The 25,509-nt window shown below is 45.9% G+C and overlaps 2 protein-coding genes across 5 annotated transcripts in view; one reads left to right on the top strand and one right to left on the bottom strand.

Moving 5' to 3' along the window:
* LOC121329702 (mitogen-activated protein kinase kinase kinase kinase 5-like) overlaps positions 1–11,082 on the bottom strand; it is a 24,965-nt gene extending 13,883 nt beyond the window's left edge. The window contains exons 1-2 of the mRNA XM_041275401.1: positions 10,582–11,082; positions 9,365–9,770 (exon numbers count right to left, since the gene is read on the bottom strand). Of these exons, the coding sequence (XP_041131335.1) occupies positions 9,365–9,596 (232 nt within the window). The 5' untranslated portion in view covers positions 9,597–9,770; positions 10,582–11,082. The remainder of the gene's footprint in view (positions 1–9,364; positions 9,771–10,581) is intronic.
* A 530-nt stretch (positions 11,083–11,612) lies between these two features.
* Positions 11,613–25,507, top strand: LOC121329824 (atlastin-1). Of its 4 annotated transcripts, none has more exons than XM_041275700.1 (14): positions 11,614–11,808; positions 14,842–15,098; positions 15,943–16,077; positions 16,402–16,506; positions 18,432–18,482; positions 18,618–18,674; positions 19,462–19,554; positions 20,082–20,220; positions 20,642–20,769; positions 20,924–20,980; positions 21,431–21,502; positions 21,826–22,257; positions 22,375–22,389; positions 22,928–25,507. In XM_041275700.1, exons 1-14 carry the CDS (start codon positions 11,775–11,777, stop codon positions 23,036–23,038), a joined length of 1,686 nt encoding a protein of 561 aa, XP_041131634.1. In that variant the 5' UTR covers positions 11,614–11,774; the 3' UTR covers positions 23,039–25,507. The 4 variants fall into 4 exon arrangements, with proteins under 4 accessions (XP_041131636.1, XP_041131637.1, XP_041131634.1 ...); XM_041275701.1 differs by having other exon boundaries at positions 14,845–15,098; XM_041275702.1 differs by lacking the exon at positions 22,375–22,389 and having other exon boundaries at positions 11,613–11,808.
* Positions 25,508–25,509: the final 2 nt, after the last annotated feature.

Genomic DNA, 25,509 nt, shown 5'->3' on the forward strand with positions numbered 1-25,509 from the left:
GCAGCACCTTTACACCTACTTAACGTACTGTACCAACCCACCCACAGGAGCGCGAGAGCAGCACCTTTACACCTACCTAACACACTGTACCAACCCACCCACAGGAGCGCGAGAGCAGCACCTTTACACCTACTCAACGCACTGTACCAACCCACCCACAGGAGCGCGAGAGCAGCACCTTTACACCTACTTAACGTACTGTACCAACCCACCCACAGGAGCGTGAGAGCAGCACCTTTACACCTACTCAACGCACTGTACCAACCCACGCACAGGAGCGCAAGAGCAGCACCTTTACACCTACTCAACGCACTGTACCAACCCACCCACAGGAGCGCGAGAGCAGCACCTTTACACCTACTCAACGCACTGTACCAACCCACCCACAGGAGCGCGAGAGCAGCACCTTTACACCTACTCAACGCACTGTACCAACCCACCCACAGGAGCGCGAGAGCAGCACCTTTACACCTACTCAACGCACTGTACCAACCCACCCACAGGAGCGTGAGAGCAGCACCTTTACACCTACTCAACGTACTGTACCAACCCACCCACAGGAGCGTGAGAGCAGCACCTTTACACCTACTCAACGCACTGTACCAACCCACCCACAGGAGCGCGAGAGCAGCACCTTTACACCTACTCAACGCACTGTACCAACCCACCCACAGGAGCGCGAGAGCAGCACCTTTACACCTACTTAACGTACTGTACCAACCCACCCACAGGAGCGCGAGAGCAGCACCTTTACACCTACTTAACGTACTGTACCAACCCACCCACAGGAGCGCGAGAGCAGCACCTTTACACCTACTCAACGTACTGTACCAACCCACCCACAGGAGCGCGAGAGCAGCACCTTTACACCTACTCAACACTGTACCAACCCACCCACAGGAGCGCGAGAGCAGCACCTTTACACCTACTCAACGCACTGTACCAACCCACCCACAGGAGCGCGAGAGCAGCACCTTTACACCTACTCAACGCACTGTACCAACCCACCCACAGGAGCGCGAGAGCAGCACCTTTACACCTACTTAACGTACTGTACCAACCCACCCACAGGAGCGTGAGAGCAGCACCTTTACACCTACTTAACGTACTGTACCAACCCACCCACAGGAGCGTGAGAGCAGCACCTTTACACCTACTTAACGTACTGTACCAACCCACCCACAGGAGCGTGAGAGCAGCACCTTTACACCTACTCAACGCACTGTACCAACCCACCCACAGGAGCGCGAGAGCAGCACCTTTACACCTACTTAATGTACTGTACCAACCCACCCACAGGCCTGCAGCACTTTCACATCTATCATTACATTTTTTTTTTGTAATTTGTGGCAACAAATTCTTTGTACTGAAGTCACTGTTCATCAATTCAATTGGCTTCAAATGAAAGCAGTTGAACAATCACAAACATGATTATTTCTCTAAAATGTCAATTCCAATTCCTTTCGCAGGAACTGGAATTGGGAATTAAAAGGAACAGAAATTGACCAGCCCCTGCTCTTGCTGCCCAGGACTGTAGGTTACACCTAACTGCAGCTTAGTGAGTTTTCACTACAGCACAGTGTGTTGTCTTTGAAACATCCAAAGCATGCTAATACAGCAGTGCTAATATTGCTGGCATTAATAAGACACTGGCACTTCAACAGTCATGCTGCTCACAGCCCCTGCAGAGGGCTTCACACCTACAGTAATGAGTCACAGAGAAAATGGGTGAAGAGATCACCTTGACAAGCTTAGAAAACAAAAAGCCAAAAAGAACAAACACATACCAATTATAGGGAGACGAGTGAATCTGATATAAAACTGGAAAACAGTCAAGCAGGTCAAACATGTTTTATTATTTTTTCCCCAGCCTGGTATTTGTCATCTGCAGCATGCAGCCTTTGATTGCACTGTCTGCACGACACGAGAGGCAGGGCCAAGCCAAAGAAAGGGTTCCACCCGGGGTAGAGCGAGACCCTCAAAGAATACCACTACGCAACCTCCAGAGAGACAGGGAACAATTACTTATGCAACGCTCAAGAAAAGAGGGTTATTTTTATCCGATACACTACAAACAGCAATCAAGGTGCTCACTTCTGCCGTTATACAAAAATAATAATAATACTAAACAAAACACACATATTCATGGGGGAACATGACACACTTACTTTATAGAGAAAAAACATGACACTTTAAGAATAGCGGGTTTAAGGTGAGCCTTCACCTCATGAGCAAACAGTTTGATGCAGACTGCAGGGAAGTGTAGAAGAGTGGAAACTGTGGAAATTGCCTCATGTCAACCCAGGACTGCCCAACTAGCTCTAATCCTGATGGAATGGCATGCCTCTGAAGTATGCTATGATAACCATGCTGGTTGAGCTTGCCATGGACTTGGTAAAGATCACCAACTCTGTCACCAGCAAAGCAACCCCAGACCATGACACTGCCTCCTCCATGCTTGACAGTGGGAACCACACATGCAGAATTCATGCGCTCACCCTCTCTGCGTCTCACAACTACTCGGTGGTTGGACCCAAATATTTCAAATTTTGACTCATCGGTCCATAAGACCGACTTCCACTCCTCAAATGTCCAGTTTCTGTGTTTTTTGGCCCAGGCAAGTCTCTTCCTCTTATCCTGCACTCTTAACAATCGTTTGTTTGCAGCAATTCTTCCAGTTAGGTCAGCTTCACACAATCTCCTCTGAACAGTTCATGTTGAAACATCTGTACATCTAGTAGCATTTAGCTGAGCTTGTATTTCAGGGGCAGTTAATCGCCGGTTTTGCAGACTTGCGACTCGAATTAACTTGTTCTCTGATTCTGAGGTCACCCTTGGCCTGTCTGACCTTGTTTGGTCCTCATGAGTGCCAGTTTCTTCAAATCGTTTGATGGTCTTGGCCACAGCAGTTACAGACACTTGCAAAGTTCTCACGATTTGTCTTAAAGATTGACCTTCATTTCTTAAAGTAATTACCGACTGTCTTTTTTCTTTGCTTAACTGAGCGTAATTTGCCATTTTCTGCTCCCTTACATTCAGGAATGACAAACTTGCGCTTATGATACCTATATTTACAGTAATCATGGACCCTCACCTGTTAACAATAATTGGTGACAAAAGGTTAATTAGGTAACATGCTAGTTAACTCAGAGAACATCTAACAAAGACACTTTTATACTTAGGCCAGTGTTCTAACACCGTGTTATACACATTTCAGACTTAACTGACTTAACTGAAATCCCCTTGCTTTGGGTGACCATTTCATTGAGATTGACAAGATTTACATTTTCATTTAAAAATTAAATTTTTGAATGCAATTCACTTATGATTATCAGCTTATATAAGTACACGTATCATATAATGAAATACTAAGTGTTTATAGACAAGTCTATACAGTTAAAAGCATAAATAATCATGAAAAACCTGGTTTCAAGCAGGTGTACTCAAACTTTTTACTGGTACTGTATATCTGTATGCAGTGTTCAGGTATGGTAGCTGTTTGTTTGTGTTTTTACGAGGATGTCCTTGTTCTCTTACCAGCTTTACAGTGCCTTGAACTGCAGTGGAAAATGGCATGATTTTTTTTTTTTTTTATAACTATAATAATGAGTTTACTGTAACTTGATAACAGATTTTATATTGATGCAATAAAACAAGCCTTTATATTACTACCTTAAAAGCTGGATTCAGGATGTAGCAATATTTTTATGACGCTGAATATGTTTTAGGAAGCTGGTGTTGACGGACTCCAGACTCTTCTGTGTGTTCAATGCTACTCTATATAAGATTCGTAAACATTAGTGCAGAGCTCTGTTCCACCGAGGCCAGTACCGTCCCCTGTAAGGTGTGCAGCACTGTACCACAAATCAGGTCCTCAAAGACACAGCCCTCTTCCATGTGCACAGGAGACCCTTCCTTTGCAAACTACTGTACTGCAGAAATCAAACTGCAGCTCCTCACAGAACTACCTGGAACACCTTGAAACTGCCACCAGAGTCTCACTGCAAGCAGCACGATAAGCTCTTACTATCCAGCATGTGTCAGGAGCCCAGTCATCTGCTCCGTTTCCAGAAGAACCACAAGTATAGTCAAGCTCCAAAAGCAGGAAGAGGGCTAAGGCTATACTGACACATTTAATAAAGCACATCGTGCCAAAGAGCAAATATTTATGCTCAAATAATCACAATAAATAAACAGACAGGCAGATTGTCCCTAAGCCAGATTCTGATACTCAATATGCCATGCTACAAGACGTCCTTTGCAAGTTTCATGACAACGTAAGCAATTCTCTAGACTGGCTGTATGCACTGCCAGAGACAATAAGACACAGTGCTACAGTACAGCTCTGTTGTCTCAGTTAGAAGGACCCACGCCACTGGCAGACAAGCCCCAGGTCAAGGCCCCACTGCCAGCAGATAACCCTGATATAATCCACCTCATGAGCTGCTGGGACAGCTCCTATCTGCTTCTGTGGAACCAGAGTCGCTCTTTGAAAGACAGCTCCCCACTCTATGGTGAAGAATCCCTTTGCAGAGCAATTTGATCCACTGCAGGTTTTATTTTGAATACAACCTTCATTAGCCACCATGTCAAGGTATCAAGCACTGTTGTAATGTAATGTAAACTTTAGATAAATAGAAAATTCTGGATTGGCTCAAACTGCTTTAATAAAAAAAGCAGGTCCTATTTAATTAAACAAAAAATCCACTGGAATAGGGCCTGCAAGCTGAACCACCTCAATACCCAGAGATGCAGACTGCAATCCAAACAAGCCATGCATGTAACTTCTACAGCATGCCTCACTGCAAAATATTTCAGATGTCATCTAAAATGAGAGAGTGCACATACCAAGACCAAGAGCATGTACAGACAAAGAGGGTCTGGTTTCAGCAGAGCACGGCCCTGAACTGCTGCTGTGGGAGAATACCACACATTGCATACTGGGAGCAGCCTCCGTGCCAGGAGACACAGCTTTCTACAGCAAAACAGGGCTGAAGAGAGCACTGTCTAGAGGGCTACTGCACTGTGGAGCACAGCTGGGCAAGAAACAGCATTGCTACCCTGGGCGCTACAAACCCAGCTTACTGTGTGTTACAATGAGACACATTCTCCAAGCTCTCAGGAAACGCTTTACTCACTTGCAATTCAAAAATTGGTAGGGCTGGGCTATGAGCCTATTCAAGTACTTGAACAAACACTCTTTGAAATGCATTCAGTGGAAAACCTGACCAAGTTCTTATTCATTAGATACCATAAAGAAATCCAATGCTAAAATAACATCTGAACGAACACACGCTCTATTGTACAGAAGCGTGTTTCTCTCCTTCATTTCAAAGGTCAGTTGATGGGGTACCAGTTTATGTTCTTACTAAAACATGATACAAATTATAATTGTTTCCCAGCCAATTCAAAATGAAAGAATACGCATTTCAATTTAAAAAAGATAATTTGTGTTCATCCCAGCATAACAATTAGTAAGAAACAATTTTCCACTACATGTCCGAGAACTTACTTCTGGTTTGGTAACTGTGCTGAGGGTGTTTCTCCTGTCTATAAAATACTGTGCTTGAGTAAAGCACTTTCACAGTCTAGCCTTTGTGTTTATTGAAGTTGTGTTTTACCTGTATGGTTAAATTTCAGTCAGCTTACTGTTTACTGTCAATATCATGCTACTATTACAACAACAAACTGAAAAATTCTCCTTCGAAAGTCGAACTGCATTCACTTCTAAAATTCCTGCAGCACTTCCTATGTGTTTGTTGTGGTTATATTACAGTTGAAGTAAATGAGTCAATTTCTTTGGGTCTATCAGTCAATCAAAGGCTAATGACATTTAGTGAAGAGAAATCCTTTAAGTGTGCATCTCAAAATGTTGTACCCTACACTCTCTTTCAACAGATATTAAACTCATTATTCCAGGTTGTAAATGTACAGAGATGAACCCCCAATGTCTATTCACTGTCCTTTGACTGACAAACTGTGGCACTCCCTTGTCCCAGGATCCAGCTGAAGTACTTGCTCATGCCCTCCAGTCTGACTTTTTAAATGGTATGACTCAGTTATTAATGACTGATTTGAGGCCATCGGGTGATAAATCTGAAGCGATCTTCACCTAGACCTGTGGTCAATTACAATTACACTTACAATGCTGTGTTGTTCAATTACTGTACAGTTACAACTATGCTGCAGTAATTACAATTACACTACAAAGTAACAACTATTCACATTAACATGTTTACTGTAAATAACCAAGCAATAATCACAGGTACAAACACACAAACAAACACAGAACTTTCTTTACCAAATGGGGTCACCGAAAGTGGTTGAAAACACAGAATAATGATCGAATGACTAATTATATGGTAGAATTAGAATTACACAACGATACAGGTGTACCCAGGTTTAACTGCAATGACATTGTAACTGTAATGAATTATGAATTGCACAATTCTAATTGTGACTGACCCAGGTCTGTCTTCACCTCCCTGCCCTCAGAAGAAGCAGCTCTGTCCAAACACATAACAATCATGAACAGAGGGTTAGGAGTGTCTGAAGCCAGGACTGCCAGCACAGGAAGACCTGCCCCAAGGGAGACCCCACACTGCTGGGAATGTTTAACACCAGCTGACATAGCAAAAGACTGTGACCCTCAACACCACTGCTGAATGGATGAATGCTAATAACTGCACGAGAATAACACCACCGTGTAACAAACGTGTCTTTGTAAAATCACAATGTTACCAGAGCACGAGCAAGCTCAGGTTTCATGTTTGTCGCTTTCAGACCAGATGTTCTAGGAAAAAAATTAATTCATTCCATAAAACTAGTAAACAAATACCAAAGGCTTGCTTTTCAATGGACACTGTAATTAACATTCTTTGTTTCTCATTCCAGGTTTCAGTCATTTCAAGAATTCAATTGGCGTCTGTCTGTTCAAACAATACCAAACAGTCCTGTCAAGGAACAGCCCCACAGGGTTAATTCACAGTAACAGCACACTTCCCACTGCCACATGTGTTGCTGACTAAAGGGGTTTAATCCCCAGAACGATCAAAGGACCCCGATATTTCTTTGTTCAATCTTTCTGAGACAGAGCCATGATAGTTCATTTAGACCTACATTACCTCACTGAACACCCTGTGCACGAACAGCAAGATTCCAAGCCTGACACTGTCTGTTGATGTTGAGAGTTCAATCTATTGCTTGATCTCTTGTGAATCAGTCCTATCAGAAGTTACAGTAAATTATGGAAATAGGTCATCTTGGGAAGCCTAGTGTGTACAGTGCAGTGCATTCACAGTTCACAGGGTTTGCTGTGTCGGGTCACTTGGTAAGGATTGTTCAATGACATGCAAATCACACTGTCAAGAGTCGTCTGCTTTATTTGTATTAACTAAACTCTCATCACAAGATTGTACTGCAGAATGAGATCTCTTGGATGGCCTTTACCAACAGAATAAAAAATAATTCAAAAGTCATACAGTACATTGTTTACTTTCACTGGAATCAGTTCAGACTGGAGAAACTAAAAAGAGTCACCCATTCAACCGATAATATCAAACCACTGAAACCAACATCCCTGCAAGATCCCTTCTAAACCTCTAACACCAGCATGCCCCTTCACCCCTGCACTGGAGTGCCAAAAGACATCCAGCATCCAGGGGCCAGCTTCACAAAGCACCGCTACAGCAGCACTGAGCAGGCTGCTAGCTAGCAAGCCGCCTTACTTTCACCTGTTTAAAAAAAACTATATTTTAAGACAGAACGATAAAGTTTAGTAGAAATCCGCTCTGCTAGTCTGGATTAAAGGATAAAGGTGTTAGTCCACAGCACTCGCCTTCAAGCACAAAGCAATGACTGAAACAAAAGCTTTGGATGACTTCATAAAAACTAGAGCGCCAAAACCTGCAGGACCAGGAGAGGAGGGTTTCATGCTGACCCATTAACTGAACCCCCCTGTGTGCTGGTTTGAACAGACACCCCCTCCTGAGACATTACAGTTATGTGCATGCAGTCCTATCACACCTGCATACAGATGCTTTATTACTACTCTGCTTTTGTGGGTTAATGTTTACTAACAGTCATTGTTACAGTTTTCATCAGACATGTGACTGGATTAACAAATCCCATAATAAACATGGATCAAGTCTCCTGTAGCACTGAAATCCCACAGCCACTCAGAGAGAGCCTGCTAACAATGCAACGCAGTTCATATAGAGGCAGCAAAGCAGGCAGGTGTATCAGAGAACATGGGGAGCACAAGAGCTCTCTGAGCTGAGGGATAGTGATACACTCTGAACAGGGAAGTTCACACAGTACAAGTATTACTCATGTAAACGCTGAGTGAATCCACTCCAACCACGGCACTACCTATACTTCTTTAAACCAGAATGCTGCACATCCTTCACTGGAACACAGTCCTTACTATTATTTCCTTCTTACAGTGAGCTTGTGTTGCGGTGGACCTTGTTTCAGCCATTCCAGGTTTTATTATGAGCTTGATTAACCACACTGTATAGGTAACAAGCTCTGGTGCGTCGTATTAAACTCAGTGAAACCAGGAATGGATCGAACTGTTATGCAACAAAAGTCTTATTTCCGTCCCTGCACATCCCCATGTCTATCATCAAATCAGCCTGGCACAGAATAAAGATGCATGCAGTATGCCAGCTCATTTCTTGACAGGTACATGCACGTTGTGTGCAGGTCTCAGTCGCCAGGATTTTTTCTTTGCAGGTCACATGCATGCAGTAGTCTGCAGTTACTTTCTGCTGAACTCTGCCTTCTCTGAACTGCATTGTGCCAGGCTGAGAATATCCAAGCATGCTGTTCAATCTTAGGGAGTGAGGCACACTGCTACTCCTCTCCTAGTGACACCCCCGTCACTGACAATGCATGGACTTTATTACATTCCCTTGACCTTCCTAATAACAATACAGTACACATTTTAGGAAAAGCCACCAACATTCTCATACTATATCATTAAGAGATCGCATTACAAATGTGTACTGCTGTATGTTGGACTGTACCGGTGCCAGTAATAATACTGCAATTATACTTTAAAACGTTACTCTGTACAAATGATTGCACACACTGCAACAGCAGTCTTATTTCCTTATAGATGTTTTTTCTGGAATTGCTGTTGGTAGAGCGTTTTTGAAGCAATGTAAGCCCGATCTGACACACAGTTCACATGCCAATGGAAACACTGGCAGCAATGCACTGTATACACATTCCTAACGCAGCTTCCCAAACCACAAGCCAACTGCAATTACAAAGTCATCCGATTCCCAAGTCGAACAACAATACCACCACTTATCGTTCCAGGAAATTCAAAACAGGCTTTCCCGGAAACGGCACTGACGGTGATGCACATTAAGTAACTCCAGTCCATCTCGATCAGTCGATAGTGCAACCAGGCTGTGTGTATCATTATATACAGCAAGGCTTGGAAGCAGGCAACCCCGTTGAAATAAACACTCACACACCTTGTACACATCCCCGTAGGTGCCGCTCCCAACTCGTTGAATCAGCTCGAAATCTTGCTGTGGGTTTCTTCTCTGAATCTCCGCGCTGGGACGCGCAAGATCATCCATGGTTGCCTGTCTGGATGCCTTTCACATTTAAAAGTGGCGTCTATTGAAACCCGTTCAATAAAGCCCTCGTCCCTCTGTACAAACAGCCACTCCGTGTCAGGGGCTCCGTCCTTTCTTTTCTTTCTTCTAAAGCTGCAAAGCTATTTCCGAATATGGCTTCTGGGCCATTTCCTGCTGTAGAGAAGAAGAGAAGCGAGTGTGCATTATTATTAGAGCCGCTGGTGCTGCACAGTACGCTGTGTTGTGCACTCACACATTACTGACGAGAAACTCGCTGGAAACGACGATCACACACTGCAAAATACATCCTGCCCAGCACCGGACACACGCAAACAAGCGCCAGCGAAATGTGGTGAATGCTTTCACGTGGCTTCAATAACCATAATACAGATCACAGTCCTAGTATTAAGTTGCAGGTCCAGTAAATAACTCAATGGCGTGTTTTTTTTTTTTTTTTTAATAAATGGAACGCAATGCTCTTATTAACATCTTCACAATGCTTTGTTATTATGAGGTTAACCCTGTCAGTTCCAGTTTGAAAGTAACGGTTTTATGTGAGTATGCTACGCTGCTGTAGTATGCGAGAGGACTTGTCCCGTTTCCATTGTGTAAACAATCCGTGACGTGTGCAGGCAGACTGAATCCCTGTAGGATGCCAACACTGAAAAGCCTTCATCGATTTGTTCACACGGTTTAAGTTCTATATTTATTGACTTTCAGTTTAGAGAACGTTAAATGGTATTGTGTTTGGTATTGTGGTATTTGTTTCGTGTAGCGGAATCTGCTGCCTTAGTGCCAGGAAAAATCCGACTGGTATCCGCCTAGTTTATAATATATAAGTGCAGCGTTTCGTGCACGGCTGCTCTGGTCCTGTGCAGTCAGATCTCACCTACACTGCGCAGCAGCTCAGCCGCACGAAAAACAAAGCTGCACCGCAGAGCACGGTCTGTAACATTCAAACGCGAATCCACAAACCCCCGCTTACCTTACAGCCTTTCTCCCAGTAGCATTTGAACTCTCTACAAACCATTAAACGTCGAGTTTAGCATGTCCTATGTGCTTTAAAAAACAACTTGCTCCAGCAACCCAAACTTCACAGAAAGAAATGTACTCCGCTGAATACAGAGCAGCACCGAGGCGCTTCTGCTCCCAGACGAACTGGTCTGCTGGGTCGCGTACACCCCGCCTCTGCCTCGGCGTTGAATTGCAATGTCACTTCCTCCTGTTCACACCACCAGTCCACACATTCACGCCTGGGCCAAACTCGGGACAGAAAAAAAGCTTCAAAGAAATGCAGCCTCGGAATGAAATGAAGAAACTTGTGTTCTGTATAACTTCAGTTTCACTGGAATTAATTCATTAAAAAAATAAAGAAATAAAGAAAAAGCAGAGCATTAGTTTCCCTTTCACACATTCAAATACAATAACCATCAGTGTTGCTTTGTGTCAAAATATATATCGTTTCAAAACACGGTCGGTTGCTTGTTTGTTTGTTTTTTAGATTCCAGAATGCTCAGGTTTAAAATCCAACCACCGTTCCAGTTCCACAAACGTCACCTCATTCTGTATAACCATTAAAGCAGACGCCAGGAACGAAGTGGGCTAATAGCGCCCCCGACTGGTCGATACCTGTAAAGCAAGGCGTTACTGTATTTCTTAATCAGGAGGTCGCCATGGCAAAACAGTTAAAAATTACAGTAGAAAGAAAACATGATAACATTTATTTTTAAAAATCTGCCCGTTCAATTCCTAATCTTGTACGGCGTCAACACTTAAACAGCGCGTTAACGTGCTGTTTAAAATCAGATTTATGGTCTGGTGTTTTTAAAATGATTTTAAAGGAACTCATTGTGTGGACATGCTTGGAATTGCGTGTAAATAAGTATTTATACAGCTTTAAGAAGAACGAAAAAACTCCAACCGTCTGCGGTGAGCGTGGTAAACAGAACAAAACGGCCGCTGCCGAGGTTTTCCGAAGAGTTTCGCTCTTCAGTGCTGCCTCTGGCGGTTCCACCGTGGTATTGCACCTCGGTGCTGAGAGTGAGGCTCCGGCAAGCATCCTCCCAAAATCCGAGAGCATCTTCGAGCATCTTCGTGCAGCCTCCCTCATCTCCATGCACGCAGACTGCTCTGGTGCTCATCACAGACAACACAGGGAGGGTCAGGACACGCGATACCATGGCCAGAAACCGCGCAGAAAGAAATAGTTGGGGTAGGTCGAATTTTAATATGTGTATACCTACATACATCAGCTAGTGTGTGGTGGTAATGCATTGAACACTTGGCAACGGAGAGCGAAATCTGATACAAACAGCACTGGCGGTATAGTGATATACTGGTGCCTGTGTGGTTCTGTCTCGCAATGGTGCAGCAGGTAGCTTTATTGAACATTAGTAATGGAGGGTACGGTTGGTGTTTCTGTACGAGTACAGTGCTCTTTGTGCACATCGACTCAAGCGACATCACCTCCCTGCGCGCCCATATATGGCTTACAAACACAATGTCTTCCCTAAGCTGCCCTTAGCCTGCCGCTGTGATGATGTTTTTCGCCGCACAGCCCGGTTTGTCTAGGCCAGCGGCTGGTTCATGTGTGATCAGGCTCACATTCTAAATTAAAATGTATCTGGATGGACAGGCAGATGGTTAGGATGATGCACACATTGCCTTAGTGATTATACTATGAAACACTTCAGTGTATACAGCCAGCAAATGAGGGGATTAAAGAGAGTCTCTCTCTCTCTCTCTCTCTCTCTCTCTCTCTCTCTCTCTCTCTCTCTCTCTCTCTCTCTCTCTCTCTCTCTCTCTCTCTCTCTCTCTCTCTCTCTGCACCAGTTTGTTGTCATACTGTGGGATTGCAATCTGAAATTAAAATACACATCACCCGCCCACATTCTGAGGTCATTGTGTGTGTGTGTGTGTGTATATATATATATTAATGCCGATTCATAATGAGTACACGTTCCAGTGCTGGGCAGATTTGTATATGGGTCAGTTTGCCTGTCACTTAAAATCTGTTGGTAGATTGATGTGTTGCCATATATAAATATATATGAGAAACAATCACAATTCTAGAAGAGTCAGACAGCTTTAATATATTGTGAGTTAGTGAAGACAGCTTCCTGGCATAGGAATTGAGTGGTTTATTGAAAGTATTGTATAAACCGTGTGTGTGTGTGCGTGTGCGTTCATGTCAGTGTGTGTATAGGCCACACTGCCCCTGTCATTACTTACTGGCTCAGGTCAGGGCTTATAGTTCTGGTTTTCAACTGGTCATGCTGGTTGGAGAGCTGCTTGTGCTGGTTCAAGAACATTATTTAAATTTGACTGTAGCTGCGCAAGTGAATTGCCGGTTGTTTCCAGTGTGTATTTTCTGAAAGCCTGTGATGTTGGTGTTTGAAATCCCAGCTGAGTATCGTGTAATGCACTCCTTTGTGTTGAAATTGCTGTTCGTTGCTGCTCCCCAGCTCACCAGGCTGGCGCTACAGTCTCGCTATCTCCTTTAATTCGTTTCAGATCGTGACACTGATAAATGCAGCTTGTTCATTTCTGTGATCATTTCAACAGCTCAGTCGCTGGCCTGGTAACAGAGGCAGGGAGGACAACCCCTGGCCCCGGGGGCCGTTCCACGCCAAGGGCGGGCTTATTGTGGGCAAGCAAGGCTTTGCTGCGTCACCTATGGCCTTTGATGTGCAGAATCAACCCCGAGGAGTCTTTTCAGAAGGAGTGTTTAATAAGCATGGGGAAACAATGATCTAACCAGGAGAATGTGTAGTTCTTTTACAGCAGGGGTGCCCAGTCACGGTCCTGGAGGGCTGTCCCACTCCAGGTTTAACTGGTAAAATGCTATAATTAACTACGTCGGGGTCTGGATGGAGGTTTAATTAGTTCAAAGACCAGGAGAGGAAGGGCCAGCTTGAGCCAGTCCTGTCTTGCAGAAGGTTCCTGAAAGTATCTTTATCATCTGTTCTTGGGACTCTTTCAAAACCACAAGTTGACTTTCTCTAGCAGCTTGGCTCGGTTCTTTGGCTCTGCACTCCACATGCGAGACATTTCTTGAATTTTTGTCGTGTTTTCTCATACCGTAGCCTTCCTACGTACCACTGCTTGAAAAGCACAGGCTTTGAGAGATCTCCGTATGGAGTCTCCAGACTCATTCCCTAAAGGATATAGAATGTCTTGTTAAAGATGTAGAGCCCCAAAAAAGGGTTTAACCTTATCAGGCTGGTTTCCCAAACCTTCAACTCATGGGTCTTGTTATTATGACTTAAACAAAGTTTGAAATTCATCCATAACTTTAAAAACACACATAATTATATCAGTTGTTACAGGGCAAGAGCACAACAGATTTGGCTTCTGTCCAGGGCACACGTCACGTGACCACCTGAGTTTCACATACTAGGGGATTTTCTCATTGTTGGTCAGTCAGTTTAAAAGCTGTATGTGCACGCTGTCTGACCCTGGCATTCTTCGTTAACTTGCCCCATCAAGTTGCAGCGATAATGACTTCCGAAGACGTGGATCACCTGACTAGTTCGCTCAGTTGCTGCAGGGCAGTCAGGCAGTAGAGGTTGTGTTGTGGGCTGGAGTGAAGTGGAATCTGAAGAAGCCACTGGGCGAGTTAGTCCACCCCCCTGTACTCTCTCCCTCTCCCCAGCTTTAGGGTTAAACATCCTGGAATGCATGTAGCAGCGTGGACCACTCTGAATGGACATCATTACAGGCTTTAGCATGCCGTCGAGCAGCCTCTTGATTTCAGACTAACTGAAGGCCTCCGTGGAGAATCTCTTCCTGGAAATGTGTTTGATGTTTGATTTTCTCGTCCTCCTCAGTCTGTTTATAATTCATGTGCTGCCTTGTCAGTGGTCCTGACTTGCAGCTCTTTCAGTCTCATCCATGAACTGGCCGTGTTTGTGAAGCGTTGACTCATGAAAGAGTCCTGTTTATAAACCAAATCAGTGAGACACTAGATATACAAATCCAGTGCTGAGTGACTCATAAAGCACAGCGTCTCCAGCCAGGTCAAGTCACCCAGGCTGTTTCAAGTCTGTTCAATTCAGATAGGAAACCGAACACCGAGGCCAAACTGCAGGACTGGCATCACAAGGGCTAACACATTCTAAAATACATTAAAAACATATTATTATCTTTCTCAGTGTCTTCAATCAGTAGTTTATCTTTGAATTGATGTGGTGTCCTCAGTAACCGGGTGGCTATGGCGTGTCTCTGTCTGTATGTTCCTCTCCAGCAGGCAGCTTCACGGAGAAGGGTGGGGCCTATGACTGGAGCTCGGAGGAGGAGGAGCCTGTGGTGAGGGCGGAGCCGGTGCAGGTGCTGGTGGTCAAGGATGACCACTCCTTCGAGCTGGACGAGGCGGCGCTGAGCCGCATCCTGCTGTCCGAGGCCGTGCGGGACCGGGAGGTGGTGGCCATCTCTGTGGCCGGAGCGTTCCGCAAGGGCAAGTCGTTCCTCATGGACTTCATGCTGCGTTACATGTACAACCTGGTAAGAGCCGAGACTGCCTGAACCCCAGACTGCCTGAACCCCAGACTGCTTGAACCCCAGACTGCCTGAACCCCAGACTGCTCCAAACGCCTTCTCCAATTTACTAGGGCTCGTTTGTTATCGCCGTACCCTGCCCGTGACATCATGGTTTATCGTGATGTATCTTCTGTGTAGAAACACTACGTCAGACCTCTGTGTTTCACATGCATGTCTTTGACAATGGTTAAACATTTAGGAAAAATTCTTAACATTTGAGGTCCCCCGCATGGCTCCCCTGGGAAAAGCCTGGCCATGTGCTGTGCAGGGTGAGTCTCACAGCCAGGGGGAGCGCAGGTTCCCGTCCTGGCTGTGCGAAGTCGTTGGTCTTCGCTGCAAGGACTGTTTTTCTCCTCCTCCCAGAGCATACTGGCCAGGCACCCAGTGAGCTCGGTGGACACCTGCAGGGCTGGCCTTTGTCCTCCAGAGGCCGGTAGCTCGCTGACCTCTGCTCTTGAGTTCCTGGGTGTAGAAGAGGAAGCTGGCTCGGTCATGGGATTGGAGGACTCCCACTGAACTTTCAGTTCTCCTGAGCTGTCTGGGGAAAAAATGATTGAATGTTCTAAGTTGGGGTTAAAAAAAATGATTGAATGTTCTAAACTGGGGTTAAATTTTTTTGAAGTCTTTTGCCTGAGTTCTGTTTGCTGTGTGCTGTGCATTCAGGCTGTATGTGTACCACTCCCGCAGGAGCACATGTGCATGTCTGTGTGTGCGTGTGTGTGTGTGTGTGTGTGTGTGTGTGTGTGTGTGTTTGTGTGTGTGTGGATGCTCTTCTGGCAGGTGGTCCCTGATTCTGCTGTGTGTCCAGGGCTCTGAGGAGTGGCTGGGCGTGTCTGATGAGCCCCTCACTGGCTTCTCGTGGAGAGGAGGGTCAGAGCGAGAGACCACTGGCATCCAGATCTGGAACGAGGTCTTCTTGGTGGACAAGCCCGACGGCAGGAAGGTGAGATTGGGGGCGCTGCGGACCTTGTTTCTTGGGGGCAGGAACTGTCCCAAGCAGGTAAGGGCAATGGACCCCACCTGACACAACTGATGAAGGAAAAGCTTTATGTAATAAAAGCGTCACCACAGTACAGGGTTCCTTCGAGGATAACAATGCAGTCATGCTGAGGACAGTATCTTTAATTAAATGTCTTTGGATAGAAGTGCCTGCTAAATGACTAATTCATAATAATAATAATAATAATAATAATATAATAAATAATAATAATCTGTGGAACCTCGAGGCTCATCATGAAGTTGTGTCCTTCTCCTGTCTCTCCTCCAGGTGGCGGTGTTGCTGATGGACACACAGGGCACCTTCGACAGCCAGTCGACGCTGCGAGACTCGGCCACTGTGTTCGCTCTCAGCACCATGATCAGTTCCATGCAGGTACAGAGCCCAGCTCAGCCTCCAGCACCCTCCACACACACACTCACACACACACACAACCCCTCAGCACCCTCCACACACACACACACACACACACACACAAGGACCCCTCCACACGCACATCAGCCAGAGGTCACCACAGCACAGGGGTTACTACGAGGGTAACAGTGCAGTCATACTGAGAACAGCACCTTTAAACAACTCACAGCTTTTGAAAGAATACAATTCCATGTTAATATTACCAAATGGGAAGCGTGCATCACATAGATGTTTGGCTCTAGGTTTGTAAAATAAATCACAAGTTAGTTACAGATTAATTAAATGTTTTCTGAAAATAAGTAATTCTACCAGCCTTATGTAAATATAATGTGTATAACAAGGTGTTTGGGCAATCTGTTAGGTTAGGACCATCTGTTTGTAGTCATTTGGCTGGAAGCCTGACTTGCGAATAGTATCACTGCTGAGAAATGAAACAGCAGGGTCTTCTGTGCAACTGATCTCATCAGTCGTTAAGATCATTACAACAGAGCAGAGCACTGTGCACCAAGGTTAGAGATCATCACAACAGAGCAGCGCAGAGCGCTGTGCACCAAGGTGAGATCATCACAACAGAGCAGAGCGCTGTGCACCAAGGAGAGATCTTCACAACAGAGCAGAGCACCAAGGTGAGAGATCACAACAGAGCAGAGTGCTGTGACCAAGGTGAGAGATCACAACAGAGCAGAATGCTGTGCACCAAGGAGAGATCATCACAACAGAGCAGAGGGCTGTGCACCAAGGTGAGAGATCACAACAGAGCAGAGGGCTGTGCACCAAGGTGAGAGATCACAACAGAGCAGAGTGCTGTGCACCAAGGTGAGAGATCACAACAGAGCAGAGTGCTGTGCACCAAGGAGAGATCATCACAACAGAGCAGAGGGCTGTGCACCAAGGTGAGAGATCACAACAGAGCAGAGGGCTGTGCACCAAGGTGAGAGATCACAACAGAGCAGAGGGCTGTGCACCAAGGTGAGAGATCACAACAGAGCAGAGGGCTGTGCACCAAGGTGAGAGATCACAACAGAGCAGAGGGCTGTGCACCAAGGTGAGAGATCACAACAGAGCAGAGCGCTGTGCACCAAGGTGAGAGATCACAACAGAGCAGAGTGCTGTGCACCAAGGAGAGATCATCACAACAGAGCAGAGGGCTGTGCACCAAGGTGAGAGATCACAACAGAGCAGAGGGCTGTGCACAAAGGTGAGAGATCACAACAGAGCAGAGTGCTGTGCACCAAGGAGAGATCATCACAACAGAGCAGAGTGCTGTGCACCAAGGTGAGAGATCACAACAGAGCAGAGCGCTGTGCACCAAGGAGAGATCATCACAACAGAGCAGAGTGCTGTGCACCAAGGAGAGATCATCACAACAGAGCAGAGGGCTGTGCACCAAGGTGAGAGATCACAACAGAGCAGAGGGCTGTGCACCAAGGTGAGAGATCACAACAGAGCAGAGGGCTGTGCACCAAGGTGAGAGATCACAACAGAGCAGAGGGCTGTGCACAAAGGTGAGAGATCACAACAGAGCAGAGTGCTGTGCACCAAGGAGAGATCATCACAACAGAGCAGAGCGCTGTGCACCAAGGTGAGAGATCACAACAGAGCAGAGCACTGTGCACCAAGGAGAGATCATCACAACAGAGCAGAGTGCTGTGCACCAAGGAGAGATCATCACAACAGAGCAGAGCGCTGTGCACCAAGGTGAGAGATCACAACAGATCAGAGCGCTGTGCACCAAGGAGAGATCATCACAACAGAGCAGAGCAGAGCAGAGCGCTGTGCACCAAGGAGAGATCCTCACAACAGAGCAGAGTGCTGTGTATCAAGGTTAGGACCAGGCTCTGTAAGGCACTATACAGTAAGAGTGATTGCTGTCTTTCATTATCCAGGTTTACAACATATCCCAAAACGTGCAAGAGGATGATCTGCAGCACTTACAGGTATATATTAAATACAATATGATAAAATTGGCTCTACTAAGTTGCTACAGCATGTATATATGTATTCATTTACCAGTATGTATCTGTAATGAATCAGTGCACCTCAACCCTGTTTCATTGCTTGCTGTCTCCCAGCTCTTCACAGAGTACGGCCGGCTGGCTATGGAAGAGACGTTTCTGAAGCCTTTCCAGGTAAGGAGTCTGAAAACCGACATTCCTCAGGGTCTGTGTGTGTCAGTGTGTGAAAACCGACATTCCTCAGGGTCTGTGTGTGTCAGTGTGTGAAAACCGACATTCCTCAGGGTCTGTGTGTGTCAGTGTGTGAAAACCGACATTCCTCAGGGTCTGTGTGTGTCAGTGTGTGAAAACCGACATTCCTTAGGGTCTGTGTGTGTCAGTGTGTGTTTCTCAAATGACATTATCTATTAAAACAGTGTACTGCTCCTTTTTAAAAATAAATAAAATAATAAAAAAATAAATAAATAAATAAAATAATTTACTTCTATCTGCTGCCTCCTGGTGGACACAGATATGACAATCTTCTTCTGGCCACTCAATTGAAGCTGGCGTGTTTTAGATTGAGAGATCCTGGCTTTGAGTTCTCATATTTGCTCATTAGTGCTGGGTAAACTGATTCAGAATTATTTTGATTGAAAGCTCTCCACAGAGATAAGTTGTTGACAGTCAGATGAGGGCCGTTGGTGTTGATTGGCCTAATTTGCAATTCCAAATGAAACAAGTGAAGAAACAGCTGCTTGGATTTGTGGTGATCGCTGTTTTTCTTGGACTGCATAGAGAACAGCGATCCACACAAACCTCAGCAGCTGTTTCCTCACTTGTTTCACTCGGAATGTTAAATCAGCCAGATCGACGCCAATGCCCCTCATCCGTGGAGAGCTTGATCCAACTAATTGAATGACTGGTCCATGCAGCTCTAGTCTCGAGTCATTTCTCTGAGCCCGTGTTTCTCTTTGTGCAGTCCATGATCTTCCTGGTGCGGGACTGGAGCTTCCCCTACGAGTTCCCCTACGGACAGGACGGAGGCATGAGATTCCTGGAGAAGAGGCTCAAGGTCAGTCGCTCATGTATATTTACATGGGCAGACACAATCGCAGTTTACTTGTCCATGATATGCCAGCAAACAAGACCACGGGTGTCAGTGTTTTCATTAACTGCGTACGCCTCACTGTGGAGTTCTGTCACAGACGAGACACACCTACTGGACCTCCACGGATCATTCTAGTTCAGAGGAAAGGACCTGTGTGTGTCATGTGATGTGTAGGACACGCCCCCACGGGAGGGACGAGGGTGTGGTTTCAACCGAGGGACTACTGTTCCCCCAAACCAACTCCGAGACAACATTGACTTTTTCTCTGGTCCATCTAGGGGCTTTAAACCAGCAAGCCGAGGAGTTTAAAAAGATTCCAAAATCTGAGAAAATGTATCCAATTAAAGCAGTGCCACAGTTGAAACCACGCCCCTCCTCTGACGGGAAGGAGCCTCTCCCTGTCCTTCAGGGTGCAGTGAATGCTTGCAGGGTAATGTCTCCTCCAGCCTGCCCCTGCGCTGTGGCTCACGAGCTGCTTCTCTGTGTCGCAGATCTCTGAGAATCAGCACGAGGAGCTGCAGAACGTGCGCAAACACATCCACTCCTGCTTCACCAACATCTCTTGCTTCCTCCTGCCGCACCCGGGGCTCAAGGTGGCCACCAACCCCAACTTCGACGGCCGGCTCAAAGGTACATCTGTCCCAGGAGCTGCTGGCTCGACCACTGAAGCTGCTCCTGAGTGTTTGCAGCTCGTCCTTTTACTAGTTTGGTTGTCAGGTGCCTACAATCAGGTGAGGGCCATCAGTATTGATCGGACTGGTTTGTCACAGTGCAACGAGTGAAGAAACAGCTGCTTGGATTTGGGATGATTGGGGCTCTGTGGAAAACAGCAAGCCATACAAATGCAAGCACCTGTTTCTTCACTTGTGTAAATAACCCCAGTCAACAGCAGTGACCCTCGCCCGATTTCTGTGGAGAGGTCAGTCTAAATAATCAGACAGTGGGATGGTGCAGCTCTAATAAAGATGTGTCTGACGCTCCTCTGTGTTAATACCTCCCCTCGCATTGATTGTTTTACGCTCCTAGATGCATTGTGTATCCTCTCTCTCAGAGATCGACGGGGAGTTCATCAGAAACCTGAAGGTGCTGGTGCCCTGGCTGCTCAGTCCTCAGAACCTCGACGTCAAAGAGATCAATGGAAACAACATCACCTGCCGTGGCCTCGTCGAGTACTTCAAGGTACCAGAGCAAACATTTCATGAGTGAGGATTCGTTTGAGAAGAATGTGAATGCCTTTGGGAGCTAATTGAGATTGCTAATCTCCTCCTCCTCCTCCTCCCCCTGGCTGTGCTCTGCAGTCACGCTGTCATCGTTTCTCCTCTGTTTGTTTCAGGCCTACATAAAGATCTACCAAGGGGAGGAGCTCCCTCACCCCAAGTCAATGCTGCAGGTGTGTACGCTCTATCCAGCAGTGCAGCACGAAACCTTCACAAGCATGCTTCACTTACTGTTGCAGCAAAGTGTGGTTCTTGACAGATCAGCACAGTTAAAGTAAAAAGTGATACTGGGCCCTATTGCAGGGATGGTAATAAGACTCCTATTGCAGAGCAGTGTCACCCATTCCAGGTTTTACTACCAGCTTGATCACCCACAGTGTAAAGATAACAAGCTCATGTGTGTCTTATTAAAACTCAGAGTAAAAACTATGCAGTGGGAGTTGTATTCTCATTCCTGTGTTCACACTTATTAATATAGAGATATACATTTTTAAACGAGAGAGAGACAGGTGTTTCTAACCCCAATAGGCCTTGTAGTCTTCCCTCCTGAGAGGCAGCAGAGTGGAATCTACAGGGTCCGCTGGGTCCCGGGTCTCACTGTGTCTCCTCTGTGTGTGTCCCAGGCTACAGCGGAGGCGAACAATCTGGCGGCAGTAGCAGCAGCAAAGGACCTGTACAACAAGAAGATGGAGGAGGTGAGAGCGCTGCCACGCAGACCTCAAACACTCCCCCTTTATTAATGCAACCTTGCTACCCTAGTATTGCACTTACTTAACCAGGAGATTTACCCATTGAGACTGAGGCCTCGTTTAACAAGGGGTCCTGGAAAATAATAAAAAGGACAACTGCACAATACAGATGTTACAAAAGAGAGGTTTCTTGAATATACTTGGAACCGCCTGGTCAGTCTTTGCAGAAACCCTCTCAGCAGATGAGAGCCAGTGTGCTAGGTGATTGCTGACCTGTTTTGCTCTGCGTGTTCCTTGCCTGACTCTCTGTGTTACTGCACCCCCTGCAGGTGTGCGGGGGGGACCGACCCTTCCTGGCGCCCGCCGCCCTGCAGGCACGGCACGGGGAGCTGCGCGAGGAGGCCCTGCGGCTCTTCCGCGGGGTGAAGAAGATGGGCGGGGAGGAGTTCAGCCGCCGCTACCTGCAGCAGCTGGAGGGCGAGATTGACGAGGTGTTCCTGCAGTACATCAAGCACAACGACTCCAAGAACATCTTCCATGCGGCCCGCACGCCGGCCACGCTCTTCGTGGTCATCTTCATCATGTACGTGGTGGCCGGCGTCACCGGCTTCGTGGGCGTGGACGTCATCGCCAGCCTCTGCAACATGATCCTGGGGCTGACGCTCATCACTCTCTGCACCTGGGCTTACATCCGCTACTCGGGGGAGTACAGGGAGCTGGGGGCCGTCATAGACCAGGTGGCAGGGGCGCTGTGGGACCAGGTGAGGGGAGGGAGGGAGGGACGGAGGGGGGACTGTCTAACTGTGTGTGTAGTATTCCGTATCTCAGTAGTTTTACAATGATGTTTCCTTCTCTTGTTTCTTCCCTGCTTTCTTTAGGGAAGCACGAACGAGGTAAGGAAGGGAAGGGGGGCTTGTGTGGTGGCACACTTCTGCTTTTACATTCAAATCAGCAGCGTGATTTCACTCATTCTGTAAATTCTGTACATCAGTTTACTCCTGGGAGATCTTTAGCATTGAACCTGATGCACAGCAATTTAATCCATTCCAGGCTTTCCAGTGTTGCATGCAGCTAAAGATTGTGCATGGCGTGTGTGAAACTGAAGCTTACAGTGAAACACGGAACGGTTTAAACTGCACAGCAGAGCTTCCAACCTGGAACCAGATGGAAAACACCCAGCACAGATAAGGCTGGTGGCGGGGAGAGTGCCAGCCCCACACTGGTCATGAGGAAGCCTGTATCTTCCAGCAGGATTCTCAGTGGCAAGAAGGGCAGATCTCCTATGGGGGGGAGAGAACTAAAGGAGATAGCTCCCTGAAGGAGGGGTCTCTTCTCAACATGCATGCATGCATGCGTTATGATGGTGGTGATGATTATTATTAAGACTACTGTGCATCACTTCATGCTGATGCAATCTGTGTTCCTCCACAGGCTCTATACAAGCTGTACAACGCTGCAGCCGGGCACCGGCACCTGTACCACCATGCCTTCCCCACGCCTGAGCCCGAGCCACACGCACACCCCGACAGAAAGCAGAACTGACTGTCCAAACCACCGCCCCCCTCGCCCTCCACCCTGCGGGACTCTCCAGGTGCATGAGAGGCACAAAGCATACAGCTGTTATTTTTGGTTGCTGTACTATAATTTACTTGGATCTGTGTGAGATGCATACACTTACTGTATATAGCTAATGGGGAACAATGTGAGATTCATACACTGTATATCGCTAGTCTTAATCCACAGGTGCAGGGGTCAACAAGGTATCAAAACCACTTTATCAGTCAACATGCTTTTATTGATTGATTGATTTAATCATTAAATTCATGTTTTATTCTTGTTCAAAGAAACTGCAGTTGCACTGTTAACATTTCGCCTGGGCATGAGAACATTGAGGCAAGTTACAATCCAATTAAGAATTTAGATACCACATGACCATTTTAAAGGGGACTAAAATTATTCAATTCTGTACCTCTCCAGTGGCACTAATATTTTGTCCCAATTAAATTAACTGTCAGCTAGTACAGGACGCTGGCTGGGCTGCACAATTCTCCAAACCTGAAGAAACAACTGCCAAATTTTTTAGAAATGAAAACTTTTAAAAGCTGGTGTCAAAGGTCTCATTTTCAAGAGATAGAGCCAGTGAGCTGCAGTGGTTCTTCTTACTTGGTTTGTATGTGTGTCTGCTCTCAACCCCCACATCTCCAACCCAACTGGCATATCTGGATGAAATAAAAGAGCACATTTGAATGTGTACCATCAGATCAGCACTTGTTTAGCACAGCTCGATGCAGCGAACCACAGGAGGTAGCGAGTGTGCCGACATAGAACCACTGCAGAGCGGAGAGGGAAGGGAGTTTGTATAAAGAAACATGGAAAGACCCCCACAGAAGTGCAGCATTCACTGAGGACTATGTGCAGCATATTTAAAAGCACACATTCAGAAGCGAAAAGGGCTTGTGAGCTGCTCGCAGTAACATAATAAGCGTGCAAGTCCAGGATCACGGTCAGGCTGGGTAGCCATGTGCTTTGTAAAGATGGAGAGCATGTTAAAAAACAGTAGTAGTAAAATTGCTCAACATAATGGGGCTACTCAGGAGCCGAGCCCCACGTGACCATAGTGCACCCTGTGGTAGTTCCATTAACAGTGGACCAACTTCCATAGTAAATATATCATTTCAGGACGTCACTTGTAGGCAAAATTATAGAAGCCTTTTCCGTTTTGTTTCGACCACCGAGACAGAAAAAGAGCATGTTTAGGACACACAGTTCAAGCTCAAGAATCTTACTATCTAGTATGGCAAATGCAGTGGCATTATTTATTTAGCTGGAGTTAGCCCATCATCTTAAAATGTAAAAAACAAAACCAGAAATGTTTCTTTGGATTTAACCCCATGGTAATTCCACCAAATGAACAATCATTTATAAAAAATAATAATAAAAACACATTATGGTTAATGCTGAATCACATATTTTGTAGGGGAGCCTAACAATGCCTGGAATAAGATGTCTCCCTGCAAGCTGCTTCACTGTTCAGAGCAATCTGTTGTTCCTTGGCAGCGCTTGGGCCCTGATTTTTATTGCTTAATTGATCTGGGCTCACAGAAGCAGCAGCAACACATCTAGATCATTGCAATGCAGCATCCTTTGTATTGTTGCTGTCGGATTATAGTAATATCAGTGGATGGCTAACGGAGAACTAGAACTGTTTCTATCTTGGAAAAGGTTTTCAAACACAGCGATCCAAGCAGCCCTTTCCCAGCACTGAGGATCATCCTTTTTAAATTTTCATAACTTTTCCAAGTGCTTAGCTTGTGTTGCTTGCTCTTTTCACTTGCTCTTTAAAAAGTTGCTTGATATTACATGACCTTTAACCAACTCCTACAGTGATAATCCCCTTCATTTTTATACTGTGCTTCAAATCATACCAACTTCTGAAACCCAGACGAACTTGGAACAGCACTGGCACCTCTCTCTGGCTGGCTGTCAGGCCATAAACAAGCACACATAAACTGAGCACAGGTCCGCCTGAATCGCTTCTACTTGTAAAACAGTTGCTTGTGATTTGTAGAAAGCTGTAAGTGTCTTGATTTGGTTAAATAATTCAGTTTGTAGAATGTACTGCCCTGCATTCCAGGAGAACCATCGCTGCTGCTTCTCCACATTGCTGAAAAGCCAAGCAACGTTAACAAGGCAATTACACTGGCTGCTTCGCACCGCGTAGCAAACATCTGTTTATCAGAACCAGAGAGATCAGAGCCCATGAGAGACAAAGCAGGTCGGGTCAGGTAGCCCCAACAGGGTCTTACCAAAGACGTTTATTATATCGTAATACTTTATCAAACATGAATCTGTCGCGATTTAACAGGAAGAAAAAAAAAATAACACAAGCTTCAAGGACAGTAACATGCTTTTCAGTATGCATTGACTTGTCTTCCATGCTGTGTAATCTCTTCTTTCTCATGAGGCGCTGACTGTTGTTGATCTTGTTTTATAATAAATGGAGAAAAACAATG

The sequence above is a fragment of the Polyodon spathula genome, chromosome 17, assembly GCF_017654505.1.
Source record: "Polyodon spathula isolate WHYD16114869_AA chromosome 17, ASM1765450v1, whole genome shotgun sequence".
In the NCBI taxonomy this organism is placed as follows: domain Eukaryota; kingdom Metazoa; phylum Chordata; class Actinopteri; order Acipenseriformes; family Polyodontidae; genus Polyodon; species Polyodon spathula.

What these genes read in the sequence shown, in the direction of transcription:
- LOC121329824 (XM_041275700.1), top strand. Translation starts at nt 11,775, where the DNA reads ATGGCCAGAAACCGCGCAGAAAGAAATAGTTGGG. An exon ending in CGCAGAAAGAAATAGTTGGG is followed by an intron (nt 11,809 to 14,841) that starts GTAGGTCGAATT and finishes GTTCCTCTCCAG; the next exon opens with CAGGCAGCTTCACGGAGAAG. An exon ending in CCATGATCAGTTCCATGCAG is followed by an intron (nt 16,507 to 18,431) that starts GTACAGAGCCCA and finishes TTCATTATCCAG; the next exon opens with GTTTACAACATATCCCAAAA.